This window comes from Accipiter gentilis, chromosome 6 (genome assembly GCF_929443795.1).
Source record: "Accipiter gentilis chromosome 6, bAccGen1.1, whole genome shotgun sequence".
NCBI lineage: Eukaryota > Metazoa > Chordata > Aves > Accipitriformes > Accipitridae > Astur > Astur gentilis.
This window is the reverse complement of record NC_064885.1, coordinates 25,175,192-25,196,357: the sequence shown is the minus strand read 5'-3', so window position 1 is coordinate 25,196,357 and position 21,166 is coordinate 25,175,192. Positions and strand designations below refer to the sequence as shown.

General features: G+C 39.6%; 1 protein-coding gene across 7 annotated transcripts in view; it reads right to left on the bottom strand.

Moving 5' to 3' along the window:
• Positions 1 to 1,777: 1,777 nt before the first annotated feature.
• NYAP2 (neuronal tyrosine-phosphorylated phosphoinositide-3-kinase adaptor 2) overlaps positions 1,778 to 21,166 on the bottom strand; it is a 148,994-nt gene continuing 129,605 nt past the window's right edge. For 6 of the 7 annotated variants that reach the window (XM_049802829.1, XM_049802831.1, XM_049802833.1 and 3 more), the window contains one exon: positions 1,778 to 5,796. In XM_049802829.1, coding sequence (XP_049658786.1) covers positions 5,569 to 5,796 — 228 coding nt within the window. In that variant the 3' untranslated portion in view covers positions 1,778 to 5,568. The remainder of the gene's footprint in view (positions 5,797 to 21,166) is intronic. The other variant, XM_049802830.1, reaches the window with a different exon arrangement.

Here is a 21,166-nt window from a genome sequence, read left to right as displayed (position 1 = left end):
TCAGGGCAGGTTTACTTGTTCCCAAGCAAGACAGGCCCCTGTGTGCTTTAATTGCTTCGCAGCCACTCTGGCACCAGCTAAGATCACTCTGAGTGACTGTGGCGGAGAAACAACACTAACTCCAGCCAGTGTTATTGTGACGGTTTTTAAAATGCAAAAGGAGCAGAGACCCAAGATAGAGCACTGCAGGCACCTTTCCACTTCTAAATAAACTTAGAGCAAATACAAATGTAAAACTTAACCATTGCTTTTTATAGTCTTGTCTCCTTTTAATTTAAACCTCTTCTGTTTAAGAAACAATGGCACATAGAAAGTGTTTCTGCAGTGGCAAAGAAAGCTAATACATGTATTTCAAATAGTTAAAAATCTGAATTTGCCCCAAATTTATGCTTCCTGCTGCATTTGGCAATCCTCCCTTTTCATTCCTTCTCTGGTTCAGGTGCTGTTGTCTCCAGCAGTGGTCGGGCATGGCATGGGGAGTGAGGTGGATGTTGGAAGTCATCCTGGAAAGTCCTTAGAAATAAGTTAGGACACAGGACTTCATGAACTGTCCCACTGCAGAGTACAGACAACAATCTGTCTCTTAAACCAACAGAATCTCTTTTCCTCTTTTAGGTCTGGAGAAAATCCTGTAAAACCTTGTTCTGTTCCTTTCTAGTCATCCCTGTAAGATTTCCCTATGAAACATGGAGCCTGGGACAAAAGGCTGATTTGCTTTGGAGGACGAGTCACTCTAAACATCCATGCCAGGGGCTGGGGAGAGGAAGAGGACCATGAAGAGGTAACAAAGCTCTTCAGCCATTATAACAGGCCTGGCAATGGGGTTGCCGCTGAGGGGAGAGATGCTGTGCCTCAGGGAAAGCACGTGGCTCCTGGGGCAGGGAAGCACTTGGAAAGTATGTTTTGGATCATCTGCAACCTGACTCAGAACCAGCTCCTGCAGAAGACAACCAAAAGGTTCCCACTGGTTCACTTCTGCATACAGATCTATACAAACACAGATAGTACCTTTTCTGCATATTAAAGGCAGCTTTTTCGATGAAGGGGGGAAAATTTGGCCTCAGTGCTATAGCAAGAATGTTACTGTTTCTTACTGGATTCTTTATTAACGACTTGCTTACTTGCTCTTGGAAACCTTTTTAAATTACAAAATGTCATCTTAAAAAATTACGGGGAAGGTACTCTCAGTCACAGAATCCAAGCTACAAAACCAACCAGAAAACACAAAGTATTGACAAATTAAGCACTGGAAGATCAGTATCATTTGCAAGGTTGTACAGGTCCTTTTCTCTACCTGCTCCCCCCCCCCCCCCCCGATTTTTTTTTAGAGCTTTATGGAGAGCGTGATGGGTCCCTCTCCCATTTGTGGATATGCCACAAACAGAGATCTCTGAAGAGGCGTCTTTGAAGTGAGCATCTTCCATCCCAAACTGTGAAAGGTACTTACAGAAAAATTTCTGTATGCTCTTCAGAGAAATCTTATCCTAAGGATTTAGTTGAGGATGGCACTCATGGCATTAGATGCAACCAGGCATGACTTGCAAATATTAACCTATTAAAGCAATTCATTCATTTCCTCCAACAAATGATGCGATTAAAAATGTGCCTAGGGAATGTTATAAATACACATCTATGACTTGACTTTTCTTCCCAGGAATCTCTAGCTAATCCCTAGTGAATAACCCAGCTCTAAGCTGAAACCATCAAATGAAAATGAACAGCCAAGTATTTTAAACTATTGCTTTTTATTATAATTACACCGGAGCACAAATAAATAAGCACTAAATTATTGTAAAATATTGTCAATGCACTAAAGAAAGCAGAATTGATCTTCAAACAACGTCTTATTACTTCAGAAGTATCAAAGTACATTTAATTACATCTTACCTAAAAAAATCAAGTACAAAAATCAAAAGAAAATTAATATGTATTTATACTGTGTATATAGAAACGGCTAATAATATATGATTACAGTTAGCCTCTAGCTACTCCTTACTCCTACACAATCTCAGGCACATACCTGACAATTTCTAATGAAATATGAAAAAAAGCAACATGACATTCAATTTCAAGATATTGGTAAATGTATTACATTGGAATGAACACAGAATGATTTAATTTTATTTAAAAACCCTGTCATTTAAAAACATAGTGCCATTGTCCACTTAAAAATAAACAACCCAAACCAAAAAACCCCATACCATTTTATACCATTTGCTTTAATTTGTCAAAAGGAGCAATAAAGTAGACATACATTGGCTAGTATACGTAAACACATTTTTAGTGCAAGAATAACAAGACCTGTGACTTTACTGTGCTTTCTTGAAATCACAGTGCACTTTACACAAATTGCTACACTATAATGTTTAACTTCAGGAGTTTAAAGCAAAAGAAGTGCATACCAAACAATTTCATATATACAGTCCTCATAAGTGTGTGTATATATGTGATCTGTATGTATATACAGATTGCATATTTGTACAGACTATAGCTTTAATGACCGTGTGTAACTAAGCACTGTCATTCACCCTGTGACACAGAAACTGCTGAGACAATAGGTGATGCAGAAAATGTTTAACAGCATTTTGATGGCATGCTCTCGGCAGTACGATGCACTTTTTACTTGAGCGATGGGGTGGGCCAGCAGTCACGGGACAGGATGGCGGCATATGTCTTGCTCTGGCTCTGTCCATGACCTTTGGAAACTACTCCACCTGAGCCTCACTTCCCTCCTCTGTAAAATGATTCTCGCAAGCGTGAGGTTTAGTTCACATTTCTAAAGTGCTTTGAAGGTAAGTGCTAAGTTATATTTTACTTTTTCATGTACTGTCACACGTTAAAACTAGAAGCCATTGTTTCCATGGGATACAATGGAGGTCTGGAAGCACGTGGGCAGTTTTTTAGGAAGGACAACATAAAGAGTGTTGAGCAATAAAAGCAAAACAAGGAGTGGTTTTATGGTTGGCTAAGCATAAAAGCAAGTCTGCTTAGGACAAGAATGGTTCAATTCCCTGATCATTATTCCTATTACATATCAATATGAAAAGGACACAATATGAACAAACACTATTAAACATGTAACTGTTTACATTAACGTTTGCCTTCCCTCAAAGGGCCTGGCACTGCAGCGCCCATGCGTACCCACCATGGGTCTGGACTGCAAAATCGACGCTTCGGTAGCAGGCTTTTTAAAGTAATTGCTCCAGGAAGAGATCAGTGCAGAGGAGTATCAAGACTGACTGAATGCCGGCTTTCGTTTTGTCACCAGAGACTTGGTGCAGCTGGGGGGAAAGGGCTGAGCAAAGTTATTTCACACATGGTTATGAAAAACTCTTCTCTTGCCACATAACAAGGAAGACAAAGCATAAACACTTTCTGAATAATGAACCTGTTATCTCAACAGATTTCTCATGACCAACAAGTCGTCTTCTTTCCAGCAGATTCTGGAACTTTGCGAGATCTCTGGAGTTTTTCTTCTGCCATTTTCTTTCTTTAAAAAAAAAGAGAATAAGCAGAATATACAGTTGGTGTCTTTTGGATGTAACATGTATTCAAAGCTTCCTTCACAGCCTCTGGGTTTTTTCATGTCTTCTGTCATTTGGGCTGTGAGGGGCTCTTTAAATATGTATTTCAATTGCGTACCCATTCTAGCCACTGTATATTCATAACACACACCAATATTTAATGTATGTGGGTATATACGTATGCACACATCTATGAGTATATATAGATACATGCATATATACATATATATGTGTGTACACATATGCATATATACATACACAATAATGCTAATATACATACACACATATAAACACACACTTCATCTTTTACAGAAATCTCAGTTTGGACATCAAAATATACATTAGTTAATTAGTTATAAAATATTTAAAAACTTTTTTCCAGAGGCTGAAAAGAAACTGCTACTGATAAAGCATTACTCAAACTCAAACTTTAGCAATATAGATTACAAAAACCTTCTAAAATTTTTTATTTTTGGTTTTTTTTGATCAGCAATTACAGCTGTGGCAACGCTGCCAATATAATTTCAAAGAAAAGCCAATATAACAAGAAGTTTCAAACAACAAACCTTTTCTTCTCGGCAAATATAATATTAAAATGATTGTTTTAAAGAGGGACTTTTGTGCTACCAAACGTCAGACGCATAGATAGAAATTTAAATATACAAAATATATGCCATAGATCTTTTTTCTCCTACTCCACAGCAGGACAAGTTTCCCTTGTTCTCAACAGATCCTTTTGGAAGATATTTCACCGCATGGATTTCACCCTTATAATCAGTATAAGCCATCTCTTTCTCCCGTTAAAACCAGGAGGTCATAATTCTTTGGTCATGACATAATATTCTGTTAAAATGGGCGTAATATAATACAGGATTGCAAGCCAATTACAGAAGCAGCCAGGAAGAAGAAATGGCGTACCCGGGAGAACGTGTTATGTGGGCCTCTGCTTCAAAACCGCATGAAATCAAGAGGGATTTCCCTACTGGCTTTCAAGGGGTCTGAATTCCAGCCTTTATAAATAACACAAGGAAATCTGACACAGTGTAAAGTAAGGATGTGTTGCTGGATTTAAAAATAATAAACATGTAAACAGATTTTGTCGCTTTCATTTTCTGGACCAAAGAAAATTGTGGACAGGAACCGTGGCGGCAGTGCCACTGCCTTAACCTGCTAAGCGACTGGGTCTCTCCGTCATGGGCTGCACAATGCCTAGTCACAGTGAACCATGGTCTCTGCTAGTCAACTGAATATAGTGAAGGAAGAGTTTCTGCTTCACGCTTTTCTGCAGAAAATTTAGTTTCTTGGCCAAATAATTTTAGTAACTGATTCATATAAAACCAAGAGCAATTTCTCTGATTAACTTTATGGGAAAACTGATGCAGAACAATTCGTATTTTAAATGCAACTTGGGCATCTTCATTAAACACTTTTATTTGCATTGCTTGCAGTTTTGCTGTTTCCCACCAAAACTCTCTCCTTTGTCCAGCCCTCCCCCCTCAAAGCTAAGGACGTCTAACGAGTACGACTCTATGTAACTTCTGCAGCCCTAGCACCAAGTTGATTCGTACATTGTCCTGTTCAACAAAACGTACAACCACATGCTTTTGTACAGAGGCCAAATCTAGGCAGGTAAGAGAAACAAAAAGGTAGTGGCGGGGGGGAAACATTAGAATACCACATAGAAAATAGGTAATAAAACAGTATAACAGTAACATTATATAGTAAAATTCTTCATAAATTTTTGACTTTATATATATATATTTAAACAGTGTATTAGTTTGGGTGTTTTCAATATATTGGCGAAATATTTACATTTTGATATCTTCTGGATCCAAAAAAATCCTGGATAAATATGTACGCCTTAATCCAGTCGGAAACTTAAATCTCTCTCTTGATTGACAGGTGAGCACTGTATCGCTGTGGTTTTTTCCTAGGAAGTTCACCACCTGCAGGTAAGTCTTAGGTTAGAGCCTTTGCCTTATTAAAAAAGCAGGCTACCTGTGCTCGGTGCCACACAGTGGAGAGGGCATCCTCCACACGCCTGTCAAATTGCAGTGTCCCAGAAAACAGTTTGTTGTTTGGAATAAGGAGGAGGGCTGTATTTCTTGGTCCCAGTATTCTTTTTCCAACTCGGCAAAATAGGCATGCTGTCCTGTTTGCAGAGTCCTTTTTCTGATTTCTGTCGAGCTTTTATTTCTTTGCAGAGGCAACGTTTTTTCTCAATCATATCCAGCATTGTATGGTCCCCTTGCAACCACTGCATACACGTCACCTATTGGGGGAGGAAAGAAAGAAAAGAAGGAAACAGAAAAGAAGAAAAAAAGCATACAAATAACTATTTGGTCACAGATCGAGTATGTTGTTTCTTTGCAAGGTTAACATTACACTTATTTGAAACACTCTAATTTTTTTGATGAACAAAAGATCTCTATGCCAACAACAGAAGCAAAGTCAGCCTTTACTTCTAACTACTACTTTAAGAAAAAAAAGGGTAATAAAAGGTCCCCTTTTTAACTTCTGCTGAGCACTGAAAGCTAATAAAGATAAATGTTTTCGGCAAACTAGCACTGGTTGGATTTTAAATGAGGGAATAGATATCAAAAAGACACATGGGTCTTAACAATGTCCCTAAGTTGTGGAAATAAAAAATTCTGTACACTGAAACCCATGTTGTATATTGCTTTCCAAATCCAATCTGTCACATTAAAAGCATGGTGTTAACACTTCTGAGTATCAAGCTAAGTATAACTCTGTGTTTAATTTTTTAAAAATGATTTCATGAACTCCATGAGAATTATATGGATTAACCTACCCTATTCTGTGATGATATTTTGTTAACTGAAAAGCACCAAGAGTTTAGAAACCTCATGTTTTCGTGCATTTAGAATGTTTGAAAACACGATCCTGATCCAAAAGAGGAGGTTAGCATATGTTCGGTTGTAACTACATGTCACAGCCTCTCTGAAGCCTGAGAATGTGGCTTCATTTGAGTGCAGTGGGGTGCTTGCATGATTGAAAATGTATGTGTCGTCAAAGGATTTTGATTGGAACTGAAATCACTAATACTAAACTATTCTGAAAGGGCTCATTGTATTTAGATGACACACTGTATACCTGCAAATCAGAAAACTTCCTCTCAACACTTACTTTGCAAATTTGAAGTGATGTCTTGAAGTCTCCCAACATTTGTTTTCCACATTAGTCATAAATTAAGGATTTGTGTGTAAGTAAACGCACGCCATACATTCGCAGGGGCTGTCCAAGTACATCTCTGATCTTGTCATGAAAATGCACATGTACAGTAATACTTTGGCAGCATTTCATGATTCAGGAAGGAAATGTATGTTTATTATTAAGAGTATTTGAGTACATTTAATAATGCATATGCTTTTCGTTCACAAATCTTAGAATGCCAAGTGCGAGCATACACCAGGTTCCTAGAACTGGGGACTGGTCTTCTTAGAAGCCAGTATAGAAACTTCCATTGATCTTGGTAGTTTTTGTCATCAGCTTGAAGCATATTTAGCATTTATTGATAAACAGATAGAGAAAATATTCAAATTCATAGCAGGAAACAAAGCAAAAAGAATAAACTTGAGCAAGCCTACCAAAAAAAGTAATAACAAATGATGTACTCAAACAGAAAAATAAACAGAATACAGAAATGTGGGTATTTTTTCAAATATCTTTGTAAAAAAAAGTTTTTAAGGGGTGACACAGGATAAAAGAATTTCAGATGGAATTACCTTTCTTTATACTGAAACAAACCCACGCTTAGTTTATACATGAGATAATACTTTGAGCAGAACAAATTTAAACCACAATATGAATTTTGTTCTTGCATATTCTTTGAATTTAGAATTACACAGGTAATGTATCTGCAGCATGTCCTCCTGAACGGCTGAGCTAGAGGTCTTCTGGAAGCCCACTGTACCTGCTCTTCCTAGTCAAATACTTCTTCGTTTCAGGAGTGATCTAACATTTAGTGTGGTGCAGGCAGGTACGAGGCATGTCATCTGCCACAGCTGTAAAACCTTCTCTCTTTGGGTGCCCAGGCTTGGCCCAAAACTCACCGACTGAACCAGAGATACTCCTCCCTACCCCCTTTCTCGACTCCACAGGTCTTTGGAAGAGGCTCTACCTCAGGCAGATTTCCTGCCACTCTGCTCATCAGTGACGGGTTAGTACTTACGCAGCAGTGTCTTCATTTTGCCTGGGTCCTTCTATGTGGGGCAGGACAGGGACACAGTCTGCACACAATTCATTACACAAAATATTCTCAACACAGCTGCACATCAGCTTCCGGGCCGGATTTGATGACAACGGTACTTGAGTGCAGGTTTCCTCTTCTAGGCATCAGGGAATACCTTCTCTTTCATAACCCATCATGTAAATAAACAGAGCACGTGCCAATACCAAATCCTTATGGTACGTGGTGTGCTCCAGTCACCATGCATTGCAAGCATCATCCGCAGCACGTACGACAGTAACCGTGATGGTGTTACATCCATGTCACCCCCACTCTCACCACTGTACTACACACAGGGCCAACACAGTGTCTTCTGGTAGGTAATCTCCTTCACGGGATTCAAGGGGACTGAAGCAGGATTTTGACATGCTAAGCTCTAAAATACCAGTTGCAACTTCCCAAAGATAGAAATGGTGTTGCAGAATGTATCAGTTACACACACACACTCTGCCACACCCTGCAGAACAGCCCCTAAAATAAACCCGAGTGTAGGCAGCTCCAAAATCCTTATTTATAGTGGCCACCATATTGTGTTGCAGTTAGTGAATCATTTATTATGAAGAATTTGAGTTTTTCCACTTTCCCAGACACAGATTTTCAAGACTACCTGTGATTTTTTTAACGTTATTTTTGTTTGATGGCTAAGTCCTTCACACCAGCAACTTCTTCGATGTACCGTCCACGTGGTACATTCCTCTCCTGTCACTGCATTCAGGTAATGCTACATGCAGCATGACAGTACAGAACTGGTATATGCAAAGTCACTTGCTAAAATAGACTAAGTGAACACATATGATGTTGAAAGGCTTGTGGAAAAAAGCTTAACAGTGACAACAAATGTTAAAGGGTTTTATTTGATAGTTTTGCCCAGTTTGAGTGTTAATGTGCAAGAAAACAAAAATGTACTGAGCAAGGGTGCATGCCTCTTGAAGTTGCAAGACAGACCTAAGAGGAAATCACCAGTTTGTAGATCAATGAACTACAGATATGACAATAACCATGTTGCTAATACAAAATCCCAAAGAGCATTAACTAAATTTTCAGTGTGTCCTAGACAAATTACAGGTGCTAAGGCTCACAAGCCAGCACTCAACCCAGCTGTTTAATCACAGCAGTAACCCTCGATGACTTCAGTAAGGCTACTGAGGTGTTTAAAGCTAATGTGTTTAACACTGCAGACTTAGGCCTAATCCTTCCTGTGATTGAACTGATGACGCTCACGCTTAGTTCCAGTACTAATTTTTTTCATATCCTCCCTCCTTTCTAGCTTCAGCCTGCTCCTCTGGTCATGCATCATGCTGTTAATATCCCTGCTATATCATAACAAGGGATTTGTTCAGTGTGAGAAGCACAAAAAAATAATGAAGTCACAACTTAATTTATGGAAAAATGTAGAGCATTCATAACATACAGCTATACAGCTCTCCCCTTCCTGAAAGATCACATAGCATGTGAGGAATGGTACATACTGCAGCATGTCAGTGCTTGGCTGCAGATGTGGATGTAAGCAGACAGGCACAAAATGCATCAGCACTGGAGGTAACAGCCAACGAGACACAGCACAGAAGCAAAGCTGATTTTGACTGGAGTCTTGGCTCAAAGCCTACTCCTAATGAAAAGTGAAGAAAGAACCAGCAGCTAATGTTAGGATTGCAAGGAGGGATCTCCTGGAGAGTCCAGGATGTGTATTAGGTACATTGTCACATAATCTCTTTTGAATTATGAAATTTGCTGATTGTAAATAAATTTTTATTTTGATGGAATTTTTACTAATTAGATTATCTGGGGGTCTAAGACACAAATTTTTTTTTTTTAAATCAGACAGAGCAAGAGAGTGAAGGAAAACACCAGCCAAAGGCCCAGAAGTTTGGACATTCACCTAGGAGATGTTGGAGGTAGGCTCAAATCCTTGCTCCTAAGCAGGCAGTAAAAGCTGCATGATAACCTGGTGTGTAGGAACCATACAGGAATGTCAAGTGGTTGGACAAATTCTCTCACCTGAACATGACTGAGTGCAAGGGTAAATGAAGATGCCTCATGAGTTCCTGGTAAACACACTAACCCTTTGATTATTCTCTAGGTTTTTTTCAAAAATCTTCTTTAAAGCAAATGCTTGTTCCAAATTTAAACATCAATAACAAAAAGTAAGAAACTTCTTCCACTATACAGAACTGAATTATTCTACGCAGTTTTAATCACCAGCTTTCTTGAAGGCCTTAGGAGAAACCAGTCTATGTTGCCACCTTACTTTTACTATCTGCCCTTATTTTTCTGACATTTTTATTCCCAAAATATTGGAAGTGAATTTTATTAAATCCTGCTACATAGTCTCAGGTTTTATGCTGGCAGTGCCATGGAACAAGAAATAGTATTATAAACCCATCTTTCAACTAAGAAAAAACAACTTTACACATCCTCAAAACAGTACAAAGTGTTTTGTCTAAGAAAATCTTTCTAAGTAAAAAAAGATCACTTCTGGTGGGTGTTTTAACGCATTCTGAACATCTGAGAAACAAACTAGAAAAACTACTTCCCTTCTCTGCAAAGTGCAACCATTGTATTTTTGTGTGTAGGTGCCTCCATTAGCAGTGGCCCTGTCTTCATTTCTTCTTACCTCATAGGACTGAAATTTTGAATTATTCCGGAAAGATAAGTAGCTGTCCTGATGGTTTATAAATATATGTATTGCTTAAATTAGAGTGCTCTGAGCTAGATCACAGAACTGTCTTGGAGCAGAGGTTTGATGGGCAGAACAACTACAGTTCAGTTGCTCTGAAAGGACAGAACCTGGAGCCAGAGGTCAGTACATGCTGTAGCTCTCTGCCACATCTGAATTTACTGAGAAAAGCTCATAATCCCAGGGAAAACTCAAAACAGGCTTTGGGGAACAGACAATGATTCACGCTGCCAGGAACTCCCTGGTGTCACAGCAGACTATTTCTGTTTTCGGTTGCCCTGGCACGGGCTCTGCCCCAGCCCTGGGCACCCGCACTGCTGCCCACAGAACGATGCCAGCGCAGCTCCAGCCCGCGCTGTGTGTGGCAGCCTGCACCAGCAGATTCACAGAAGTGCTCCAAATATGGGTGTTTAAAGCAAGAAAAAGAATTGTAAATGAACATAGTTCTTTCCCTCTTCTTAACGAAGCAGGATAGTTTGGTTCGGCAAAGAGAGTAATAGCTACAGATGGAAAAAGATAGAAGAAAATATCCTCCAGTAATACAATTAAGCAGCTACTGACGGATACAACTTTGCACACCTCCTAGCTGTGGTCATCAGGTGTAAGCAAACATCTTGTATCTTTTCTGTCGGTGACTATTCACAATATGAGATAAAACTTTCTGGCCCTTCAGGAGCTGGACTTTCTCCATAAGGAGCACCAGGTGAAGTGCACAAGCAGGTCTGTGTAAGTTACTGAACACATGTATGCTACTGAAAAATATATGGCAATACCTGTAAGTTCTATACAAACCAAACAATCCCACGTAGCATAGCCTTTCCAAACAAAAATACTTGAGGGGTGTAAAAAGAAAAATCTGGGAGCAAGACTGAAAATACAGAGTGAAAAATCCTCAGCACCAGGCCTGGGACTCTCTTAGGTGTGATAAACTTTACTTGCTCGTGTGTGAGGTAAACAGCTACATAAATACATAGATAATGCTGTCTCTTGGTAAAGACGTATGCACTACGTAAGTCCCACTCATATCCTTTTGTCTCAAACCGAGCCCCATGTAACTTTCATTGCCAGCCCTGGGCACTGGGCAGGCAGGCACCCTGTGTTCCTGCCTGCACCGGGATGAGAGAAGAGCAAGTGCTGGAAGTGATTCTGCTTCTTCAAAGTCAGGCCACAGGGGTGAAGCATAGGTAGGATAAAGTCATGCTAATTCCCAGTGCCAAGAGGCATTTCAGGAAACCTATCATTGAAAGGTGCACTATAATTTTTCACACGAGTGCCTGTGAAAATATGTGCCGCTAAAAATTCCATGGGGGAGAAGAAATATTTGAAATATTGTAGGCAGCTCTATAACTAGTCACAAAGTTAGAAAATGCTGCCAATTTTCATTCATTTTTGAGGAAGCTTTTCTGACGTTTGAATTGATCACCTGGTATTTCATTATCTGGACACTTCTGTGAGTGGTTTTGGGGTTTTTTGGGGGGTTTGGGTTTTTTTTTTGTGTGCTGTATGAACTTTTAATGACCTAAAAAAAAACATTTCCACTTTAGTTTACACAAGGGCTTTAGAAAACACCATATCCCATTCAGCTGTTTCTCCTCATGACGTCTTGGCTGGTAAGCTCTTGGTTTGCCTATTTTTAATGCTGCTAGTTTGTCTGAGGTGAAATCGGAAGCTCTGGGCAATAAAAGACCCCCACAACGATGCTTCTATAATTTTTTCCTAGTACTATGGGCTCCCGCTTACTGTGCTGAAATTGCAGAGATCGTGGGGCTGAGGAAGATGCTGTTCCCTTCTGGCCCTTGTGAGCATCCACCTCTCCTGCTGAATGGCAGAGGGGCTGACTCTTCATTTACAGGAAGGATGGATGGGTAAAACCACATCACATGTATGTGATCATGGAAGTCATGTACAAATACCCTTTTTTTTGTGACAACTACATTTCACAGATAAAATGAAAGTCCAACAGCTGATGCGAGGCTATAACAAAATGATTTGAAGCCAATGCAAAATACAATGAAATAAAAAAGATCAGCAATGTTTGGAGATTATTAGAAATGTCTCCTGGATCTGTAAACAAAGCGGTCTCTCTAACAGCGCAATCTGTGTGCAGTGCTGCGCATCATTCCCCAGAGCCAAGCATGCTGATTTATTTTGGCAGGCTACAGTAAGTGAAGAAGAAAGGCTTTCTGAAAGCCACTTACCATCCTCTGGGAGGAAAAGGTACTCCCTCCCGCTTGCCTGTTCTCAGACAGGAGTTTCCAAACTCTCTTTCCCACTGAAACTCTTGACAGCACTTTCTCTGGTGCAGATGGGTCGCAGCCATCTGGCCGGGGAACGTATTTCCACTTGGGAGGGTGTGAAATCCCACTCCTAGAAGGCAGTCGTGTCCCACGGGTGCAAGTGGTGGAGGGCTATGTTAAGTAGCAACAGTTACTTCCCAATCTGCTATCTGATACTCTTAGCTTGATGTGGAGGTTCTCTTAGCACATATTTGCAAAAGGGGAGTTGTCCAAGGCAGGAGTTCAGCCAGAATCAGGTTTCAGAAAATCTGAGCAGCAAGATCCTGACCCATTTGGCGCCAACAGGAATGTACCGTCTAACTTCACAGGTCCAAGAATTTGACTACAGTTTGTTCAAACAAATAGTAAAAAAAACCCTCAAATGATTTAAAAAGCCTTCGGAAGAGCACTTAGAAAATTAAGATGGACAAGATTTCTTTTGCTAACCGTTAGCTATAACCATTGCACTGCAGTTGAATGTTGTTACTTCCAATGGCTGCAAAAGTCAGTAAGGGAGGGTAGAACTACAGGCTAAATCTGCAGTCATTTCCTTCTCTCCAACAGAGGTACTATGGATTAATATTGACATGAAAACCAGTGTAATGTGGCCCAGTATAGTCAGCCGTTCATATAACTGTACTGCTAACCCGTTCTCCTGTAACTGTTAAATTCAAACCAACAACTGATTATTAATACAAAGGTGATTAAAAGTAACAGTATGTTCAGGAACACGCAGGATGTGCAAGGTGAGCTGTGAAAGCAGACACTCTCCATGCAATTTGTAGTGCATGGCAACGCTCCCCAGGGACACTGGACAACATAACTGCAAATTCTTCTCCAGAAGTGTCTGAAGTGTTTTCTAGAAGGTGTCCTATGATGCCAGCAACCACATTAGAATGATCCCGTGCATTCACGTACTCGCACCACAAGCAGAAGCGCACGCAAGGTGCTAAACGCTACGCAAACTACCCTTTCCGGCCTCTCACAAATTCTTCTTTTTAAGGGACACAAATAACATCTCTATTTTCCCTCTAAGCACTTGGGAAAGAATTCCCCCAGCACACTAGTCTTCATTTTGACAAAATAGTTGGGTGGGAAGGAGCACTTTGTAATCTTACCCTGTATGTTTAACATTAAAAGAATCCACTGACACCTGCTATTTCAACTTATGAAACTGTATATGCATCACATTTTAGGGCTATTGTAACATTTGAATTGCTGTGTTTAATGTTTTGATTTACATTATTCTTAATTTCTAAACTTCTGGAAATATGTTTTCTTATAAATGATACTACTACAGAAAAAAATGAAAATGAGAGTCCCTGTAAAAACTGTTCTACCAGTTAATGTAATTATACGATGCAGTATTGTAAGAAAACCCTGGACACCTTTTTTCAAACACAGCACTTGCTAAAAGACTTATTACACTGTCTTGTGCTCTATGGTCTGACTAATCCACCACTTAAAAACAACTGACAAGAATCTTTGGAACTCCAGGAATTCCTGAGGATTCAAGATTATGAGCAATTAATACTTATCCTAAAATTAAATTAGCAAATGGTTAGTAAACCTTCAGCACCTCTGATTCCAGACCTTCAGTTTCATGATTCATTGCTTCCAATTACTAAATGTCACAGTTACTTTATACGGAACCAGCCCTGCACATACTTCTATGCCTTGAGTTTTCTGGTAACCCTTGGATTATTGCTGAGTCTATCAATAAAGTAAACTTTAAATGATAAATTCACCGTCCTGCTTTCCATTTTTATACTGACAATCAGTCTAGCTATAGATCTTCCTGACCTTGCATTATTACCTTATTGGGAAACATGTATTCTTCTCATCTAAGCTTTTTTATTTTTAACACAAAACAACTGTCTGAAATATACTGCTTGACCTACTGTTAGTTAACACATCCTGTAAATGCTAGTACGTTTAAAATAAGAGCCTGTAAAGTAAGTCATATTAGAGATTATTTTGTGTAAAGTTGTCTCATGCATCTCATTTATGCAGTGGATCATCACAAAGTGCATTCCTATTGAGATCATTCATGAAAAATCAAAGCTTAATCTATGCCTTCGCTAAGCAATATATGCAGAACTCAAGCAACCCACCATGATACATCCTGTCGTTCACTGTAAAATAGAAAGGAGAATTCAATATCATATTAGGTCAATCGCAGGAGGGACAAAGGACAGAATACTTGGCTAGCATTCAGTTACACAGGGTTCTCCTGCTAACTGCATTTTGCAGTACAGCACCTGCAGGGTAACACTCTAATGTCCTAGATTTCCTTGAGAGGTTACTAACCCTGTTGCCCCACCTCTTCCTCTTGCTGGAGGTTGCTGCTCCATTGCACATGTGCCTGAACTGCTCATGAACCAGCCTTAAAACAGCAGGACAGTTTGAAGCACTGACCTCAATGACCACTACAGCTGGCCCTGCCTATGACTGCGTAACCGTGTCCACAGTACAACACATCTGTAATTAGTGTTTCTTACTCTAAATCATGGTAGTTTTGAAAAACTGCCAGATTCTAAATCTCATACTGAGCGGAACAGCCTCTCCCCCTTTGTGTTAAGAGGTGGCATGAAGCAGTGAGAGCTGCTGGTGGGCAAGATCCTTTCCTCCTCCAGATCCAAGCCCTGCAAAAGCTCTCATGTACGAGGGAGCTGAAGGCAGGCAGCAGGGTGCGTCCTCTAGGTATTGCTTCTGGTCACCCACCAGAGGCCAAGAAGGACCCAGAAACTGAGTATGGGAGAAGGAAAATGAGTGGAAACAAGACCAAGACTTTGGAAGAACTAAGGAGTACAAGAAAGTGGACATCGAATCCAAGCCTGAAGTTACAAAAATGTGACAAGTAGGGACACCACAAATTCCATTAGTTTCTCCATTTTATTGGGCCTCATTTTTTCCAAGCTACAAACACATACATAAGCTTCAGCACTCTTCCTACTGAAGTCAGTACTAGAACTCAAGATTTAGCTAACTTTTATTGCTGTGACAGCTGAAGAATCTCACACCAGTTTGCCAGCAAAGCCCCTAACTCTATATATTTCTCTAGCAGTTTCAAGAAAATGGTCACAAGAATAATTTAAAAATAAAACAAATCTAAAACTATCAAAATAATATATGGAGGGAGAATGCCTAGCACTGAAAGGACTGGTGCCTTCAATTCCTTTTGTTTTGTATTAGGTGATCTAAATACACAAATATCTCAGTTACAGACTGTGAAGTTGCTTTACAGATGAGAAATTTTGAAATATGCTCTTACATTTCTCCTTTTTTGATGGTGAAATTGAGTCAATGATCATTTTCTTAAATTAAATGCCATTTCTCAAGTATCGTACCGATTGTATGGGGGAAAAAATCTTAGGAAAGCAAGACTGAAAGCAACACTGAACATACAGAGATGATCATGTTCTTGTAGGTGGTCACATCTTCCTTCCTTACAGATGCATAAAAACATGATTAAAAGACAAAGATCTCCATATATGATTAATTTCTAACTCCAATTTGAAATGCAGTTAACGAACAGTTACTAGACTTATAAACTGTACTGAGAGTTTCTAAAGAATTGAAACATGTAAGAGCTTGCCTTAGTATGAAATACCACATCTGCTCTACATCACAGCAACATCATGCAATTTCATTTATATCAGGAAATGCTAAACAATATCGTACCCAAATCTAATATAGACATGATTTCCTGACACGTAGAGTAGCTGAGATACAGGCAAGAAACTAAGACTGGCATCCGCATGCTTTAGAAAATGGGATTCATTGGATGCAGCAGTTCCCTCTACCTTATTTCTGGTTTTCTGTTTAAAAGGCAATTTCCAAAGGATGGTACTGGCTGATACAGCGTGTGACACTGATTCAGCATCAACTCATTGAGAAGACTGCAACACACTAAACCACAAGCACCAGTCTGCTGAACCAGGGCTTTGCTTACAGGCTCCCACACATGGAGTGACCAAGCAAACTCGACTTAGCCTACAACAGCAGCATGGGTGAAATTCAAGTTCAGATCTCCAAAGCAGGGAGGAAATTTAAATATCCATCTTAAAATGAATGGCGAATGACAATGCATGGCAAACAAAACATTCAGCTTCATGTTAACCTATACACACTTACCACCTGTAACATAAGCAAACAAACTGTTGACCAGCAAAAAAGTGCTCTTTTTCTGATTATGTTTGTCTTATAAAGTTTGGTGCAGAAATCAAGCAAGAGCCATGATCTGACCAATATTAATTTTAAAAATGCATATTGATATTGTTTTTTCTCATTTTTATTCTTTTCTATTGTGAATTATACGATTGTGATTATAAGCCCCAGATAGTAAATGTGCTTTTCCAGACTGTAAAAAAAAGAGATGGGCCAACCGAACCCAAGAGTCCACTAATTGCCACTGACTTGCAAAGGCTTAAGATCAGGCTGCTGGCCCATAAACACCGAGCTCCATTAGTGGAACCTGTCCTTTCCCCATCCTATTTTTTGTTGACGAAAAGCATTCCTTGGGCATTCCAGTTATAGCTTATGAGTGAAATGGGAATTTGCTGTTGACGTGAATGAGGTCAGAATTTAACCCTGTAACTTTAAATTAAAAAATGAAAAGGATTTTCTATTATGCGATTTTAGTCAGGGTGAAGGCTCTTGCTAGCAGTGGCTCTGTCATCATACAAGTTTCTCAGTATTTCCTGCATACAGATCTGCGTTCTGAGATTTTTCTGAGTAGCTGCTGCCACTCTGCTGCGGTAACTTACTATGCACTGAGACTGGTCCGGCTGGACAAGTTAGTACAACGATAAAGTTAACTGTAAAGGAAGCAAATTTATCACTCCTAGGTCTCATAGAGGAACGTGTATGATTGCCATTGAAGCTCCAATTCAGTGAGTAACTTAAACACATGCTCAACTGGAAAATATGTGTCAGTCATCCCCTTGATTTACAGGGATATTTTGCTATTTAAGATAAGCCAGTGCTTTGCTGCCTCAAGGCCAGCTAACTGAGCCTACATACAGTTGTGTGGTTATGAAGAATAATTTTACAAAGGGCTAATAAATGATTGTTAGCTGTTTCGGCAATTATATAATAGATACATGAATATATTAACATATAATTGGCTATTATATGTTACTGTGGACCGCAAAGCATAACAGGTCTAGCAAATGGTGTCTGTAATGTTCCCAGAAGATTGACTCATAAAGTATGATACTTTCACTCATTCCCAAGGCTCACCTGCGCTGGGGAAACTTTTCCTTCCAGCCTAAGGCCCTTCCATATCCAGTATTTATACATGCAAGACCTTATAGACATGGGTCACCCCCTAGATTTATTGCAAGTCCCTCATGTGACTAGAGTTGGGATTTGCAGCATGACAGTCCAGCTGGTTAAGGGCATTTCTAAACCTAGGAGCACTTGACAAGCATAAGATGCAGATAACCAAAACTACGCAGTGTGGGCTGTTACCAAACATTTTTCAGCCACAGAAAACTGTCATGAGAGACACAAACATCTTTGCAATTTTGGATCTGTTAAAATAATTTTTCTGAAGAACTGGAAAACTTAAAATTAGTAAAAATAATAATCTTTTAAAGTTCTCATTTAAAATACATGACATTTTTTATTTTCATTGTTTAACAAGACAAAATGAGAATAAAAGTAGGTTATCAAAAAGTGGGTGCTGGCATTCATACTTTTTTATAATTGGCATACACATAATGTATATGAATAGCCACACATTTCTAGTGAGGGACTATGAACAAACACACATACATATACAGAGATATATAAACATACTATACATACATACATGAGTGAATATACATATTTATGTGCATACAGTATACAGACAAGATACTATACAGGTACAGTAAGTGCAATATACTGTATAAGGCTATACAAACACCGAAAGATTCTGGTGAAATGGTAACAACCATGAGAACAAAGCTTGGATGGTTTGTGACTTAACGCAGATGGTGGGGAAAACCTTGCTGTTCCATGTTGTGTTTTATGCATCAGGCACACACAGTTCGAACAGAAACATGGTACAATACATTCAGTTCATATACAAAAAAAGTAAGACAAGTGGGAGTGCATGGAGGTAACTGAAATGCGTATGAGCAGACAAGTAAGGTTATTCTACCTAGAATACAGAATGTTTGGTTCATTTACAGAGAATGCCTATATATAAACCCATGCTTTCATGAATTCATGCCATTTTTGTTTCTACTTTTTCCTTTAAGAATATTATAAAATTCTTGCCCTGAGTTAAACATAAATACACACAGAGAAGGGAAAAAAAAAGAAAAAAAGGAAATTGCATGCTTCTGGTTTGGTTTTTTTTATATATTTTTTTTTTTTTTTAAACCAAGGCACAATGTCTTCAATAGTGGTTGCAAGACCATTTGAAATAAACTTAGCAATTGCTATTGTTCTGGTACTGGATCCTTCTTAATGTGACTAAACTAATTGTTTGCACACAAAAGTCTCAGAACAAGCTTTGAAGTGAATTTACAAGTTCTAGAAGAGAAACGCCTTAAAGAGAGATTCCCTAAGAGGAAGGAATACTACCAAATTAAATTCTTCTATAGGCAACTTACTAATGTTTGGACCGAAACTTCACATAAATTGCATTATATATTTGTTTAGTATTACTGAAAGTTGTTACCTATTTTTAGTAGAACCATGTATAACACTGTAAGAGCAGCTAAACATGAGATGAAGAACTTCCAAATAATTTCTAGTTTCTTGTTGTAGGCAGGACAGGACAGTGATCTCACTGATTCAGTGTTTTATAAGCTGCAAGAGTTACAGCTTAGGAACACTTGTTCAATGACACCATAAGACTTTCAAGCCCTGTATCTCCCCATCTCATTGACCTGCATAAGTCTTTTATTGGAAATCTTAGTTATTAATTTCTATGTATGTCATATTAAATTCTAGCTACCCATGTACAAGTCTGACTCTCAAAAGAAAAGTCGGGATGCAAAGGCCACACTTGGCTGCTGTCCTCATATCCAAGCCCTCGGGCTCCAGAGGCACACAGTTCTCATCAACTTCCAGGGGCTCAGGAGGGTACCTCACCCTCCAGGGAACAACCACCTACATTGTGCTGCATTGGCTGCAGCATCTGCCCCCATAAATTTCTCTGTTGAGCTAAGACTACTTTTCAAAGCACTGAAACACACCGTCCCAACTCTATCAAAACCAGGCACAACATAGCAACCCCCTGAAACCACCCACCACACAGATGAGATCTTCTCATGCCTGTCCTAAGCCTTTTAAAGAATTGTAACTCCCAATCTGAGAAATAACTAGGTAAAGACAGTAAAAAAGTGTTGAGTGGGAAGTGAAAATGCTCATAAATGCTGTATTTCATTCTTTGTCAGAACATTGTTGCGTTTGAAAAGTTTCAACAATTTCTGTGAGGGAACTAGCCTCTTTCTGTACTCTGCTGGCAAGCTTACAAAGCCCGTGCAAGAACAAGAGATCAGAGTAAGGGAATGCAATATTCTTCCTCCCACTGTCTTCCATCACAGCTGAAACAGTGGCAGCCAAGCTGGCACTTGAGGGTGAGGAAAGGTATGAAGACAGACTCTAGGTCTAGTCCTCAGAGACTGGTCACTGTTCCCACCTCTAACACCCTCTTTCTGTGGCATTACTTTTCCTACAGCTGACCTGCTTTCACCTGTCACTGCTTCTCCCCAGCAGGTCTTTTTTTGTGCCTAAACCCCATGCTATTGAGCAGTACGGTGGAGGAGAGCCACCAAAGCCATGCTTGGGCCTTGGGACCTACTGCGACAGCAGTATATGCTCAGTCTACCTCTGCCTAGCTTCCCCCGTGCCATGAATCGGAGGCCACTTTTGGTGGTGCGAGGGCCACCAAGCATGCGCTTTCCTCTCATGCTCTTAAATCAGAGTCCTGGCAAAGTAGGACCCAGCAATGCAGTGGCTTGCTCCTGCTGCATGACCAGCCCAGCTGAATGCTGAAGAAAAGATCTTGGGACAGCAACAGCAGGGCTGTCTGCCAACAGAAGATGGCTTTGACACATTAGCTTCTCATGCCAATCAGTCAGGCGTGCCTTGGAGGTGAGGGATAATGGACGTGGCAATTCCATCGACTTCAAGGTTTGTGTTTTTGTTTCCTTCTCTCCTTTTTAACAAGTTTTCTCTGTTTGCAGTTTGTATATTTAGAAACAATTTGCACTGCTCTGGACCCATGCACTGATTACGTAAGACCAGATTCAAGCTGAGACTCAACACAATGCAATGTGGAGCCTTCCCTAAAGCATTAACATTCTTCTTGTTGCTCTCCTCCAAAATGTTGACAGCATATTTAGCTGGACTGACAACAGCAGGATTTTGCCTTCCTATGTGCAAGATACTTCTCCTTGCAGAAAAAAAAAAAAGAACTGTGTAAAGTAATCCAACC